At 38.6% G+C, this 16459-nt stretch overlaps 1 protein-coding gene across 2 annotated transcripts in view; it reads left to right on the top strand.

The window, feature by feature from the left end:
• Window positions 1-16459, top strand: part of MTREX (Mtr4 exosome RNA helicase) — a 55743-nt gene that overhangs the window by 11431 nt on the left and 27853 nt on the right. For both annotated transcript variants that reach the window (XM_081132892.1, XM_081132891.1), the window contains exons 6-16: window positions 501-675; window positions 1766-1856; window positions 3440-3564; window positions 4785-4883; window positions 5292-5394; window positions 6777-6908; window positions 8140-8219; window positions 9573-9683; window positions 11204-11305; window positions 13809-13934; window positions 14609-14759. In XM_081132892.1, the coding sequence (XP_080989018.1) occupies window positions 501-675; window positions 1766-1856; window positions 3440-3564; window positions 4785-4883; window positions 5292-5394; window positions 6777-6908; window positions 8140-8219; window positions 9573-9683; window positions 11204-11305; window positions 13809-13934; window positions 14609-14759 (1295 nt within the window). The remainder of the gene's footprint in view (window positions 1-500; window positions 676-1765; window positions 1857-3439; window positions 3565-4784; window positions 4884-5291; window positions 5395-6776; window positions 6909-8139; window positions 8220-9572; window positions 9684-11203; window positions 11306-13808; window positions 13935-14608; window positions 14760-16459) is intronic.

A 16459-nucleotide genomic window follows, 5' to 3' on the forward strand; every position in this document is an offset into this window, starting at 1 on the left:
TTTTCCAGTGTTTTCTAATTGTTTATACTCTGTATATGTGTAAACTGACAGGCAGAAGCTCTAATCTTCTGGAGGCTCATTTATAGGACCGGAGGTATTTTTCTCACAAGAAATAGGGTAACCATTAGTAATCCATTGGTATTAGTAATTAAGTTACATAAACTCTAACACCAGAGTTAAAATTAAAATTTGCTTATTTATTTAGATCAGTACACTTTAGGCTTATCATCATTACCATTATAACAGTTTGTCCATAGCAAATACAATAAGATTAATGTTTGGCAGAGTTTATTATGGATAACTAATGGAAAATTCAGACATAACTTACATGTTAATAGAATTTTTTAAATCATATACTTTTTTGGGGGTATTTTTAATGTTTTTAAATTTTCAGTTACAGTTGACATACATTATTATATTAGTTCCTGGTGTACATAATCACATACTTTAAAGAAAAGGTTTTATAAGTACTTGATTTTTGTTTGCTTTCACATTTTCAGGTATGCCATTGCGCTGGCCTTAAGGGAGAAGCAGCGTGTAATATTTACCAGCCCAATTAAGGCTCTGAGCAACCAGAAGTACCGTGAAATGTATGAGGAATTTCAAGATGTTGGTCTGATGACGGGAGATGTTACTATTAACCCTACGGCATCCTGTCTTGTTATGACCACAGAGGTAATTTATGTGATGCCTCATCCAGTTTTTCCTTTTTAATTTAATTGAAGTATCCAATTAGAATACCTAATGTTTTATCACTTGGTCTATGAAGTAAAATATAATACCTTCTGAGTAGATTTACTTGAAAGGGATAAAACTTACCTTAAAATTTTCTAATTGTATTAATGTAGTTGTAAGTTAATTAATATTTATTACCTGTTTGTAATATAGCTATAATTTTTTTTTTCTTGACCAGGTGTTTTTAAAGGCTTATTGTCAGTGATGTAAAAATACTTTCATGGTTTTTTTGTATGCATAATTTCAAAGATTTGAATACCTAGTTTCATATTAGTAGATCTTCTTTATGTGGTTTTTTCCTTCTGCAACTGAATGTTGACACAAGTAGGTAGATAACTGACTTTTTAAAAGATGCCCAATTATGCTTAGTTTCTCCCGTAATCACAGTTAAGTTTTGCATATATATACACAACATCTTAGGTTTTGGACATAATTAGCTATCTAAGTGCCTTTATACATACTTAAATTCTTGCATCCTGCAAGGTACAATAGAGCAGAAATTAACTTCTGCTCTGCAGAGTCAGCCAGAAGCATTCCTCACTTTCACTTTGGTGCCCACAGTCAATCTTATTTTCCACTTTCAAAACTTTCTGCCATTTATGGACATCTTTTTTTAACTCAGAAATGAGGATAATTGTTACTAGAAAGTATCCATATTGTGAGATGAGGCAGAAAAAAATGGGTAAACAGTATGAAATCTAATGTGTTGGATAGAAGATAATTTACTCATATCCTAGGACGTGTATATCTTGGGATAAATAATACATATCAGGAAGTGGCTTCATATTTGGGATATGTGGAGATAGAGGTGGTACTAATTCTCTTCATGGATTGTATCTGAGTACTGAGTGTTGAAAAGTCATTTATTTTGGTTTTATGAGAAGAAATTTGTATCACTTATGAAATAGATTTAAAATATGTGTAACCCCCTAAAATTAGTTTGTTTCTATTAAAAAAGAATTTCCAAAATTTCTTTTTAGAACAGCTTTTTATGTCAAAATTCTGCTAAATCGTCTATTTTTTTCTTTAGATTTTGAGAAGTATGCTGTACAGAGGTTCTGAAGTGATGCGAGAGGTTGCTTGGGTCATATTTGATGAAATTCATTACATGAGAGATTCAGGTATGTTCTGCTGTGTTGTTGAGATGTGTATGCCATGTATTTTCCTTAAGATGGCATTAGGAGTTCTGCTTGGAAAAACTTCTGAGTTTGTGAACATGAGGGCAGAAGGCATGAAAACTCCACGCCCTGTCCCGCATACCTTGCCTCATGTACTTCATCTGGCTGTTCATCTGTATCCACTATTGTAAACTGATAAAACTAAAAACTAAAAAAAAAAATTTGTTTTGATATTTCATGTGGCAAGAGGTCTAGTAAACTAAATTTTTGGACAACATAGTGTATTATTGCCAATGGGACCTCATTCAGCTACAGCTTTTTAGATAGTAACTTTTTCTAAGTAAGCAAATGCAAATTCAAATGAAACAAATGGAATTAAAACTAGTTTGCGTTAGAGAGCTCTCATTACTTTTAAAGAAACTCTTCTAGCCAGAAGATTAACTTCCTTGATTTTTATTATTCTTTTAGGTTTCCATTTGTTTTTTTTAAACTAAGAAATGCGTGTTTACGGTGAAAAATTGGGATTATGAAATAAAAATGATCAAAAGGAAACAATTATAAACGTCTCTTTGCTTGAACTGTTAGACCACTGTAATGGAAAAGGAAGTATACTTGGAATTTTGGATGGAACTGCGAGGGCTAATGTTAACAAACACATTTAAAAGTTAAATGTTTAGCCCGGCCGGTGTGGCTCAGCGGTTGAGCATCGACCTGTGTATTATCCAGGAAATCTCAGTTCTGTTCCTGGGCAGGGCACATGCCCAGGTTTCGGGCTGGATCCCCAGTGGGGGGCGTGCAGGAGGCATCCGATCAGTGACTCTCTCATCATTGATGTTTCTCCCTTTCCTTTCCTCTCTCTGAAATCAATAAAGATATATATTTTTTAAAAAGTTAAATGTTTAATATGTACACACCTAAACTCAGTTACTATTTAAACTTAAGCACTGATTTAAGTGTACTTATATTGGAAATGATACAATTTAAAAAATCATGTACCGTTTGAACATTTCACCCTTTACAAATCCATAGAATTAAGTTCTGACCAAAGTTGTTTTGGTTTTAAAGTCATGAATCCTGTGTTGATCTGTTTATTTTAGGGGGAAACTCTCAAACAGATTTTTCTGGCTTTTTCCCATTTTAATAAAAAGCAACTTAGAATTTTACTGTCCCTCATATATGTCTTTCATCTCTGGAGATTATGAGGGTAATTTGGCTGCAAGATGCTTTAGGGTATGGTAATGGTGGTTTTTTGAGATTTGTTGCTGTAACTTTCTAACAGCCATTAACTTTTGCTTCTCAAAGTGAGATGGAGATGCTGTTTCCTTTGCTGTGGGACTCTTGTTAGGCTTCAGTCTGCAGCTGCGCTTTGCAGGCTCTTACCTCAGAATACATTGTTTATAGTGGTTTAGTCTGCTGCCTGCTAGATAAATCATGGCACAGACTAAAGTAGTTTTCGGGAAGGATCTGTGGCTGAAAATACCCTGTGAAAAGTGGTCTGCATTTCTCCTATTGAGCTTAAGAGAAGATAACTAGATTACTTGTCAGTAAAGTGACACTGAAATGCAGGGTGTGTTTGCTTTTTTCAGAGCGTGGTGTGGTATGGGAAGAAACTATTATTTTGCTTCCAGATAATGTCCACTATGTCTTTCTTTCGGCTACTATTCCAAATGCCCGACAGTTTGCTGAATGGATTTGCCATTTACATAAGCAGGTATTTTCTTTCTTTCTTTTGATGTCCTCAGTATTTAAAATGTTACAAGCCGGCCTTACTGTGTCCTATACTTTGTTCCTAATGCTGCCTAAATAAAGAAACTACTTCTCAGATCAAGTGAGTTTATCAAAGTGAACCAACTTAGCTTTTTACAAGTGTGGATTTCTGAGTCCCATCTCAAATCCAGTATATCAAAATCCCCGGGAATAGGATCTTGGAAGCTCCAACTTTTAAAAGCTTCCAAGTTGATCCTGATGATCTGCAGATTTGGAAATTTTGTTATATAGTGAGCCCCAAGGACACAAGTTCCTCCAAGCTGAGCGTGTCCTGAGGTGTGATTTTTCTCATGTGAACACAGACTTTTTGTTACTGTTTCCTGTTGGCTTTTCTAGTCCAGACTGAGCACAGAATAGAACCTTATAGCAAGCATTTGCCCTGTGTAATAAACTTACTCTTGATTTCTTTTTCCTGCCCTTATTTTACTTCACAACAGTGTCCTCACAAATTCATTTTTTTAAAAAATATGTCTTATTGATTTCAGAGAGGAAGAGGGAGAGAGAGAGGTAGAAGCATCAATGATGAGAGAGTCATTGATTGGCAGCCTCCTGTACTCCCCCCACTGGGGATCGAGCCCACATCCCGGGCGTGTGCCCTGACCAGGAATCCAACTGCGATCTCCTGGATCATAGGTCGGTGCTCAACCACTGAGACACACCAGCTGGGTACAAAATCGTTTTTAACTGTTTTTAGGCTCTGCTTTCATTTTGCGGCACTCAGGTTGCTTCTGTAGGATAGAAACCCAGTGGGTGTTCTGGAGGAGCACGGTCTTCCTGCTGCTCTGCTAGGGCTTCCAAAGCTCCCGTGACACTTCAGGGAGCATCCTGTGTCACCAGCTCTCTAGGAACAGGCATCTCTGATGATGGCAGCACAGGTCTAGGGTGTGGATCCAAGGTCATTATCGAAGCTGAAATCATGTATTTGGCCCTGAGTAGGAAATGGGTAAAACTGAACAGATGGTTATATAATTTGATAGACCTAATTTTTCTTCATTTTTTTCTTGCCTTGTTTTAAAGTGATTTTTATAGATTTTTCTTTTTTCTTTTTGAAATGCCACATTTAAACGTTTCATTTCCCCAGGGTCTTTTAGGTAGATACACAGTGTTATTACTGAAGAGATAAACTATGACACGTTTAATTGTAGTATTTCCTTCTCTTTGCAGCCTTGCCACGTAATTTACACAGATTACCGGCCTACTCCATTGCAGCACTACATTTTCCCTGCGGGCGGAGACGGCCTGCACCTCGTGGTGGATGAAAATGTAGGGAGCGGAGGGTGGTGGGTCTTGTTGGAGAGAAGTGTAGAGACTGCTTCTTCCTTAAATAGTTCTGCAGTCCAGAGTTGCTGCTGTGTGTGTTTTCAAAGATTTTATCTAAGACTTTTCTCTTGTGCATGAAGTAGATCTCCCTCCATTTCCAGTACTTTTTAGATGCTTAGAGAGGGGGAAGTCTGGACATGTTTCAGGTGTCTTACATTTTGCCTCCCTAGTTAATCCACTTTATTCTTTTATGACCTCTTAGCACACATTTTTTAACTGCTCTCTTGCCCTTTGTTATAATTATTAATTACTCAGTTATCCTTATTTGGGGAAGTTTTGCTTTGATGTGTGAAAACGTTTGGATTATGATTAAGTATTAGTGAAGGTACATGGAAAACTGCTTGATCCCAGGGTGACTTCAGAGAAGATAACTTTAACACGGCAATGCAAGTCCTTCGAGATGCGGGTGACTTGGCAAAAGGAGATCAGAAGGGTCGGAAAGGAGGAACAAAAGGTAATTTGGAACTTTCTTTTGAGAGAATTTTACATGTAAATTGTATTTCCTAATTATATATTTTGTGTATGTGTGTGTGCTTTTTCATTTAACTTTTTCCCTCAGAAAGCTATGTAAGATATAGATAATATATGACAAAATTGAATGAATGAAGGTTTGAGATATAATTCACATACTATACAATTCACCCATTAAATTGTCCAATTCAGTGGTTATTAGTATATTCACAGAATTATGCAACCATCACAACAGTCATTTTTTTAAATTGAGATATGATTTATATACCATAATTGTCACCATTTTTAATTGTACAGTTCAGTGGGTTTCAGTATATTCACAAAGTTATACAACTAAAATGTTCCAGAACATTTCCATCAGCTCAAAAAGAAACCCATACCCTTTAGCAATCATTCCTCATTTTCCCCCAGCCTCTTCCTACCCTCATCCTTAGGTAATTTTTTCCTGGACATTGCATATAAATGGAATCACAATATGTGTGGTCTTTTGTAGTTGGCTTCTTTCACTTATAGCATCAAAGTGGCTGCACCATTTACACTCCCATCAAAAGGGCAGGGCATGAGGTTTCCATTTCTCTGCATCTGTGCCACCACTTCAGTCTGTTTATTGTCATCCCAGTGGTATACAGTGGCGTATTGATGTGGGTTTTTTGTTTTTTTTTGTTTTTTTTTATTATTAAATATGTCTTCATTGACTTCAGAGAGGAAGGGAGAGGGGGAGAGAGAGATAGAAACATCAGTGATGAGAGAGTCATCGATTGGCTGCCTCCTGCACGCCCCCGACTGGGGATCAGGCCCGCAACCCGGGCATGTGCCCTGACCGGGAATCGAACTGCAATCTCCTGGATCCTAGGTCGACTGTCATCTGCTGAGCCACACCAACTGGGCTATCGATGTGGTTTTGATTCACACTTCCATTTTAGCCAGGATGGTTGAGGATATTTTCATGTGCTTATTGGCCATATGTGTCTTCTTTGAAGAAATACCTGTTCAAATTCTTTACCTATTTTAAAATTACATTGTCTTTTTGTTGAGTTGTAAGAATCCTTTATACTGGATCCTAAACCCTTATATCAGCTATGTGATTTACAAATACTTTTTCCCATTCTGTGGGTAAGGATTGTCTTTTCGCTTTATTGGTGTCTATTAAATTATGAAAGTTTTTAATTTTGATGAAATCCAACTTTTATTTTTGTTTGTTGCTTGTGCTTTTGGTATCAGATCCAAGAATGCCTTGCATAACCCCAATTCATGAAGATTTACTCTTGTATATTTTTAAAGAGCTTTATAGTGTTAGCTTTTATATTTAGGTCTGTGATACATCTTGAGTTAATTTTGGGGTTTGGTTTTATATACTCTTTGCAGGACCATCAAATGTGTTCAAGATTGTGAAGATGATTATGGAAAGAAATTTCCAACCTGTAATTATTTTCAGTTTCAGTAAGAAAGATTGCGAGGCCTATGCACTTCAAATGACCAAATTGGATTTCAACACAGGTACTGTTGCTTTCAGTGTGGTTTCAGTGTTATTTAAATATGGGTGTAAATGTGTTCCTGATAAGATGTTACGTCTTGTGTTTTGCGAGGGTCTACAGTTCACTTATAGTTACAGTAGCAGGTACTTATCACATTTGTAAAGGCTTTAAAAGGGTCTTGATTTATCATTTCTTTCCTTTCTGTCTTTTATTGGGAGATGTAGGTACATTGCTCAGTACAGTCCCAAGAACCCCACTGAGGAGCATTAGAACCATGTCTCACCCTTCACTGCCACAGCTCCTCAGTTAGTGTGGTTCTCTGTCTCATTGCGCGGGGGTTGCTCTCCTATTCAGGCCTCCTCCTGTATGGAGAGTACTGTGCTTCATTCTTCTAGAACCCTGAACCAGGAAGAGCTACCCTTTACCTAACCTAGGTTTTGAATAAAGTAAGAACTTCTAGCAAAGTAATAAGAACTGTACGTGTAACTCACCTGAAGTCACAGCTAGATAGTCCCACAGCCTTGTGAAGATAATCTCTTTAAGCCAATACCAGCAGGTCCTCAAATAACACTTTATTCCACCTTTGATGTGATGCTGGAGGAACTTGTCTTATTTCTATCAATTAGCCTGTGGTAAAGGTGGTCTCATTTCATTATACATCATTTCACTTAAAGTATAGCACAGAACCTATCGACTCTGTTAAGTGAGAACTTACTGTATTTTTGTTGTTGTTGTTGAGAGATTTACTGCTTAGAGATGTTTTCTTATAACTCCCAGTGCTGAATCTACTCAGTGTTGCAGTGTTAATGTTGATGAGTTCAGCCGACGTTTACTGACTACCTGTGTTTTAATAGACTGGATGAGAAGGCAGTGTAATGGGGAAAAGCACAGGCCCTGGACTGTTGCCCTGACAGCTGACAGCAGTGCTGTCAGCTCTAAGCCTTGCTTCCCTCAGTAGTGGAAAGTGATAGTCCCTGGGACGTGATTGTTAGACTTAAGTATTGCACATAGAGCGGTTAATGTAGTCAGTCACTGTTATTATGAGGAAGTACTTTTACTCATGGATTAAGTCTGTTAGATATGTTTTGAAAGGTAGTGAATTTTATTAAATAATTATAGTCATTTTAATCTATTTTCCCTTCTGAGAATCTTCAGTGCTGACTGTTTACTTTCACCCTTCATTGACTGTTAACCTCTGAGTATCTGGAGTATCCCTGGCTCCGGGTTTGCTCATGTGCCTCTGGGTCTCTCAGGTGAGGAGAAGAAGATGGTAGAAGAAGTGTTCAGTAACGCCATCGACTGCCTGTCGGATGACGACAAGAAGCTCCCTCAGGTTTGTGCTGGAGAGCGGAGGCGACGGCCGTGGAGAGAAAGCACCTGTTCACTCACTGTGTTTCTTGGCTTTGTTCCTGTATTGCACCATCTGCCCCTGCAGTGAATGCATTGTGTCATGCACTGAAGTGGTATCTTGACTTACATTCTAAACTTCTGCAAAGGTGACAAGAGGAGAGGTTTACTGCCTGAGGAACTCCTCTGAAGGCTCTCACAGTGTCCTGTGTTTAGGTGGAATTCAATGTCTCCTTTGCTTTAACCTCGTGGTCTTTTTCTTGGACTATTAGAATTGCCTGGGGGGTTCTGAAATGGCTGGTGCCTGCCTGTCACTCCCAGAGATTTGATGTAATTGGTCTGGTGCTGTGTCCTGGCCATTAGGCTGTTTCAGAGGCTCCCCAGGAGATGCCGATGTGCATCCACATCTGAGAACTGCTTCCTTAGTCCAGCCTAACATGTGAAAGAGTCATGTTTTGAAAAGTTGGGAGGTCATTGTCTGCTTACACGTGATTACTTTGATTTATAAGGGATTTATGGTAAAACTGATAGCATATTGGTATTTATTTATAATTTATTGATCTTTTTTTAGAGAGAGATGAAGGGAAAGAAAGAGAGAAACATTGATTTCTTGTTCCACTTATGTATGCATCATTGGTTGATTCTCGTATGTGCCCTGACCTGGGATCCAACCCGCATCCTTGGGGTGTGGGGACAGTGTGCTGTCCAGCTGAGCCAGGGCCAGCATATTGGTATTTAAAATAGTATTTAACTTAGAAAGTTTTCTGTAGGTTTCCTTTCCAGCTAATTGTTAGTATAGAAGGGCCAGGCCTGTCCTGATACGTTTGTAACCCAGCACACTTCTGATAGTGCAGTGGACAGCAAGTGACATTCTGATGCAGTGTTGATAAGAGTGACCCCTTCCATACTTTATTTATCTTTAGATGAAGTATATGTTAAACATTTTTATAGTAAGTTACTTTCTTTTTGGTTTGAGTTGGCCAGTATTTAAGTTTTTGTGCAGACACTTTTTCCTCATAAGTTTTTAATTTTTTTGGAGGCTATAAAGTGATGCTGGATCATTTGAATGAGGCAGCAAAGCATTTATAAAGTTTATTTAAAACATGTCTTTCAGACTTTTTCACAAGCTTCATAAAGGAAGCTGGGATAGGGTTATTCTGTGTTTTGGGTTTAGTCTGGGAATATGGGTTTGGTTTTTGCTTTTATTCTGAAAAGATTATATAGCGTTTCTTTAAACAGCATTCTTCCTTGATTACCCATTTTCCTTAATTTGGTTAGTTTTAACATTTTAAATTTCCTTTTTCCTCATATTGTAAAATAAACATCATTTCAACCACAGGTTGAACACGTACTTCCTCTTCTGAAGCGTGGGATTGGGATCCACCATGGTGGTTTACTTCCTATTTTGAAGGAAACTATAGAAATTCTCTTTTCTGAAGGATTGATAAAGGTATGGTTTCATTTTTATTTGTTATGCCCTAGAATTATGTGAACAGTTTGAAAATTTTGGAGAGCACTGTTTACAGACAGCTTTGTATTGTTTCGTTGTTGATTTAACTAGGTAATGTGCGTGGCTAAGGTAATGCACTTGACTTTTATCCTTAGTGTTATACAGGTTTCCCCTGCTATCTGAAGCCTTTCATAATCTGAAATGGCAGAAATCAAAAAAGCATTTATATTTACTTACATGGAAAATTATTGCTCTTTCCCAGACCCAAAAATCAACACACTCACAGTGTCTATTTTGTTCATCGCCATCAAAATGCTTAATTACATCTAGTTTTATACTGAGTGTAACACTCTTACAAGCTCTTAGGCTTTTCTGACTCCTTAGGACACATCATGCTAATGGGTGCACAGAGTCAGTCAAGATATGGCACACGTGCTCCCAGACACAGCTCAGAACTAGGGCTTGATGCTGAGGTGCTGAGTGTGATTCCCAGGAAAGGAGCTTGGCAGAGCCACTCTGCTGCAGAACAGATGCTGAACATGGTTTTTGCTTTTCACCTTTTTTGGTAAAAGCGAAAACCCTCTTTGGATTTCTTTTAGTTAGCAAAACAGCTCCTAGTGTAGGTCTTTTGTAAAAGCAAAGTGGTGGAACATGAACTTTCAAAATGGGGAGGAGGAGGGTACTTGCACTTCATAAATTTTGGGTTTAGGTAAAAAAATCATTTGAATACTTTCTTAAAATACGAAATAGTAACACGATTGGGTGCAGTGGGAGATTTTGTAAGAGATGCTATTGAATTATCAGACCTGGAGTTGATTCTGTAGGTGTACCCTTTTCTGTACAAATTTAAAAGACTTGTTTAGAGAATACAGGAGAATTGCAGGTAGACTTACACAACAAGTTTTGATTTAAACCAGTCTAATTTAATGTTTAAAATTATGTTGATGTCTGTATCCAGAAATGGGATGTTAAAAATCAGTTACAACTTCAGAATGTAGTCATAAGCCTGTATGTGACTCACATTATTTTAAAAATCAGAAATTTATCATGAGAATCTCAGCACTAAGTAGAGTATTGGAAAGAAATCTATTCATTTTAAAGAACATACTTGAGGTGTTTTAGATGAAGAATTGGTCACTGTTTATACTACCTGGGTCTTGTTCAGGCCCTGTTGATGTTCCCTTCTAGACTGTATATTTTGTTATGGCCCATTTTAAAGACTCTTTTCTTAAAAGTGTGATGCTAGTCTGTTGTAAAACTCAAATAGAACAGTTGTGCATAAAGTAAAAAATGAAAGACTGTCATTCCTCTCATGTCCTAGAAATTTCCACGAGCCCATGTGCAAGTAAAACATGCTTTGTTTTTAAACAAACGTGATTATACCACTATGTTACTCAGTTTTGTTGCCTGCGGGGCTCTTCATTTTCTAACAGATGGACAGCATTCTGTTGAGTTGATGAAGTAAAGTGTTTGTCTTCTTCCCTTTTGATGGATAACTGTATAATTATTCATTTATTTAGGCGTTGTTTGCGACGGAGACTTTTGCTATGGGAATTAACATGCCAGCTAGAACAGTTTTATTTACAAATGCCCGAAAATTTGATGGGAAAGATTTTCGATGGGTAAGTAAAGTAATTCAGATATTGAAATAATGTTACCTTTAATTGTTTATCTAAAGTGATTTTGGTTCATGCAGTCTTTGAGATTTTTCAGTTCTAAATGCTCATGAACTTACACCTGAGCTAATAACACAAGTTTATCAAGGTTAAACTTTAGATCCTTTACATTTCTATCCTTTAGCCAAAAGCCAAAAATCTTTTGTTAACAGAGTTTGGTGATAAGGAAGGGATAAGTGTGCATATGATTCAGGAATGCTTTAAAGCGTCTTAAATACAAGCATTTTCATTTCCTCAGTAGTTGTTTTTTATTAAAAGTTGTGTGTGGATTTTTTTTTAAATATGTTTTTATTGATTTCAGAGAGAGGAAGGGAGAGGGAGATAGAAATATCAATGATGAGAGAGTCATTGATCAGCCGCCTCCTGCACACCCCCTGCTGGGGATCGAACCTGCAACCTAGGCCTGTGCCCTGACTGGGAGTCGAACCTGGATCTCTTGGACGACAGGTTGATGCTCAACCGCTGAGTCACGCCTTCCGGGCCATTTTCTCAGTTTTAAGCCATTGGAGGCACCTCTGCTACAGTGGCTGTGGTTGCAGCTCACTGGTTCACCCTCCACATTTAAACCAGAGGTTCTCACAGACTTGACATAGGTCTTCTCTAAGGCAGAGGAAAGAGAGAAAGTGGGGATCATGAGTGAAACACTGAATTGGGGTAAAAAGTAAGTGAGGCAAGTAACCCATTCAGCAGACAACTGGGGAATCTCACACTATGGGCATAGAACTATTGTAGGTCCTCACCATGCTAAAGTTAAAACAAAACCGATCCTACTCTCAAGAAGCTTAGCGGGTGAAAGTCGACAAACATTCAATAAAACGTTACATTGTGGGCTCAGAAGTACGTGTAGGGAGGAGAAAGAATAAGGGAAGTCCCTTGTCTGTAAGGGTCGGGAAGGGCTGCCTAGGGAGGGCGGTCCTCACCCTGAGCAGCAACAGCAGGCGCTGTGGACCGGGCAGCCGCTTCTGGAGCTCACGGGTGAGGGGGGTGGAGGAGGAGAGATTGCCAGTTGGAGTGTCCAGTGTGAGCTGGACACTCCCATCATCTGCGTTTGGAGAAAATTAAAAGTAGTCAACTCTTTACTTAATTTTGCATCCGTGAAAAGGGTGATCTTTTCCGTTTGAGGACATTTCTGGCAGTAATTACTAATCATCAGAACACTGAGAAGTAGCCATGGTGGAATTGTAAAGCTGGAGAATTTTGTTTGCTTTATTTTAAAGTGTGTGGGATGCTATCTATACAAAGAGAAATGTGAATATATGAGGCAGTGCCGTTGCTCTTTAGAAATGTTTCCATAGCCTCAAAAATTTTCTTTGACCTGTAGCTTTTTGAATTGAACTTTAAAAATTTCATACAGAATATGATTTTTAATTCTGAAGCAGCCAAAAGTCATGTTTTATATTTTAAATTAATGTAAAATTTAAAATTCTTCACTCTTATCAGTTTAAAATTACTCTCCAAATAAAATGGATGACTCAAGAAAATAAGTAAATAAGTCTTTTGTGGTTTTACATGCTCTTGGCATCCATGGGCCCCGGGTAAGGATACAGAGGACAGTGGATTACTGAATTTAAGGAGGCGACGTTTCCTTGGTGAATCCAGGTCCTGGTGATGAAACCTGAAAACTGTGATGCGCCAGAGTGTGGCGACGTCCTGGGCCCGCTGCAGTTTATCACTGCCGTTTTCAAATGTTCTTTTCTGATGTTGGGGGTCAGTTTTGTTTTTGTTTTTGGAGGCTTTGTTGCTCCCAGGATGTTAGGCCTGTCTTTGATGCTGTCAGTAATGTGCCTTCTTGTAGCATAGTGGCTCTTAATGCTCCATGAATCAAATATTTTTTTGCGAATCTGGAAACTGGGTCCTCTCCCCACGAAATAGTAGACAGGCTCTTACAGATGAGACTGCCCGTGGTCAGGCGGTTTGTTGTCGCCCTGAGACCTATCTGGGGGGCTCACTAGCCCTTATCCACTAGGTGGTTCTAGGTGATGAATAGACTCTACTGAACCATAAGGACAAACACTGAAAATAGAGAATTGTGCTTCTTTAAAACAAATGTTAATTTTACATTAATCTCATTTTGTAAATTAAGAAAATTTATGATCCAATTAGGATTAAACTTCGGTAGAGTTTGGTCATTGTTTGCTTTTTTTGGTTTTGCTGTTTTTCAGAATATCTAACTTAAGATGTTTTTTCTGCCAGTGAATTAACTAATATTTACCTGTAGGTATGGTGTATTTGATCATGTTGGAGCTAAAATTTAAATGTTATTCTTAAGTGTTTTGCATTTTTGTGTTTTCACTTATACTCTCTTAAAAGTTCATGTTTTTAATCATAGGTTTTGGGAGTTTTTTTGAACTATGTAACTTGTGCTTGTGTGTTTTATAAGAAAAAATTTAAGAATATGTTTTTACTAGGTTTTCTCTTAAACTTGGAATTTTTTATGATGTCTGTTCAGATTTCCTCCGGTGAATACATTCAGATGTCTGGTCGTGCTGGAAGGAGGGGAATGGATGACAGAGGCATTGTGATTCTTATGGTGGATGAGAAGATGAGCCCAGCAGTCGGAAAGCAGCTGCTTAAGGTTGGCCTGCAACTGCCCTGAGTGTTTGTGTGTCTTGCTGTGCCAGGTAGAAATACTAAATGGTTTTATGTCATTCTAGGAAGCTGAAACTTTTGAGATACTAATTTTTGAGTCTCATTCTGAATGAATTTAGTATACTCGGTCAGCACAGGATAGGTTATGCTGCAGTAACAAACCCACGTCTCAGTCACTTAAAGGTTTATTTCTCTTACCTGTTCAAAATACTCATTGTTACTATTCAGCAATGTGAGCCAATGGAGAAGCCACATCTTGAACATTGCCAGTCACTGTGCCAGAGGGAAGACGTAGCTTTTTACACCAGCAGTTAACTATTTCGCCCGGAAGTAACACTTCACCACAGCTCATTTGCCCACCCACTGGGGTGGGGCCAGACATGTCATGCTGTCTAGTGTGTGGGCGCAAGGAGCTGTACACACTGCCAACAGGATTCGAACTGCTTCTTTCCTGTTCAGTGATTTTGTTTTTTCCCTTCATTTTCTCAAAGATGAACTATTTTATCACTCTGTATTGGTCATTTTAAAGGAAAGAACGTATTACATTTCAGCAGTATTCCTTAACATGGAGTTAAATTATTAAGCAATTTAACAGGTGAAAAATATTTGTGTAAATTTTCTTGAATAACTAAAACACTGACATGTTTTTTCCTCTCTCAGGGCTCAGCTGACCCCCTGAACAGTGCTTTCCATTTAACCTACAACATGGTTTTGAACTTGCTGCGTGTGGAGGAAATCAATCCTGAGTACATGCTGGAGAAGTCCTTCTACCAGTTCCAGCATTACAGAGCCATTCCAGCAGTGGTGGAAAGTAAGTTGGTCCCTGCATGGCTCACTCAGCTAAGCCCTGCTCTTGCGCTGCTCGGTCGTTGTGTTTTCTGGAGAACCAGGTCTTGGTCCTTATATACAGTTAGGTAAGAACTACAACGGTCATTGTAACTGACTAGAGCATTTCAAAGTGAAAGTAAGAAAACCTTGTCAGGACACCTCTGTAGTTGATTCAAATTTAGCTCTTAATTAAGACCTGAGGAAGTAAGGAACGAGGAAATAATTGTGACTGATCACAACTTCTAGCTGGGCTGATTGTTGGACATGACTTGACCAAGAGCCTGCTACCCATTCTGTGAACCTAAACATTGCCACCATTTCTCTGTCCCCTGTCCTGTCTCCCCAAGCCCCAGCACCTGTTGTGTTCAGTGTGGTTGTGACTTACCTTTTAAAAAGATTATGGGGCCCAGCTGGGCGTGGCTCAGCGGTTGAGAGTCAACCTAGGATCCAGGCCATCAGGGTTCGATTCCTGGTCAGGGCACATGCCCGGGTTGTGGGCTCAATCAATGACTCTCTCATCATTGATGTTTCTCTCTCTCTCTCTCCCTCTCCTTTCCTCTCTCTGAAATCAATAAAGGTATATTTAAAAAAATAAAAAATAAAAAGATTATGGAACATCATCTTTGGCCCCTGGTGTTGCTCCTGAACACTTGAATCTTCTCACAGTTGAATTATCCCTGCATTTCCCTGCCTCTGCTTTTAAAGGAGCAAGTCCTGTTATTCTAACATTTTCAAGCCAGTAAACAAAAGACTACCCAAAGTGTAACAGACTTTTTAATGGAGGAGGTAGGAGTTTAAGTGATGAGAGAGGATTGAGGGACTTGCAACCCCTTCAGTACAGTTTGCAGGGCTGCATGGTGGAGAGGCTGGTGCTGTCCCCTGCTTCCACTGCGAGCGCATATGCATGCCGCTGGCTCGCTCGTTACTAGGAAGGTGTGATTCCTTTGCTATGGATGCTACTAGAGCCTTTCAAAGAGACTGGTGTTACATTCACTATCTTAAATATACCAAAATTAAAATTTGGACTGTGGTAATTAATATTTACAAATATAGTAGTTTATTTTTTCTTACGACAAATTGAGAAGGCTGGCATACATGAGATGTTTTTTGTTTTGATTTACTGAATCCACCATGGATTTTTCAGTGAGCCATAAGAGTAAAGCTTCCAGGATTTCCTTGTTCCTTTACTGCAGAGAAAAATGCAGACTTAATCTTTTTGTTTAGTTTCATTGATAATGCCATAGTTAATAGCAAGAGTTGTGGAGTTACACATGGGACTACCTGAGCTTTAGTTTGCTCTCTTATGCAGTTGGGATAATATCTAGTTTATTCAGTTCATGAGAATTCAGTGAGATAATTTATATTACATTCTTAGTAAGTACCTGTTTTAATTATTGATAAGTTTTAACCTGTTCAAAAATTTGCTTGGTATACTGGAGTAGCAGTCCATTTTGCCTTCACGCACAGGTCTGTTCCCTGTGTTACATATTCTTTGATAGGAATGTGTCTTCGGAACCACTACCTCCCTACTCCCTGTGGAGGAGGGAATTGGTTGCATAGTGTCTTAGCAGTTTCTGGCTGTGTCTCACCTGCTGTGCCCTAGATGCTGAGGCCGTCCTGGGGTGGGGGTGGTACATTGCAGGGAAAGCAGTTGCTCATGCTGAGTTCCTCTGCTCTTTGAAT

This window comes from Miniopterus schreibersii (assembly GCF_964146895.1).
Source record: "Miniopterus schreibersii genome assembly, chromosome: 3".
In the NCBI taxonomy this organism is placed as follows: domain Eukaryota; kingdom Metazoa; phylum Chordata; class Mammalia; order Chiroptera; family Miniopteridae; genus Miniopterus; species Miniopterus schreibersii.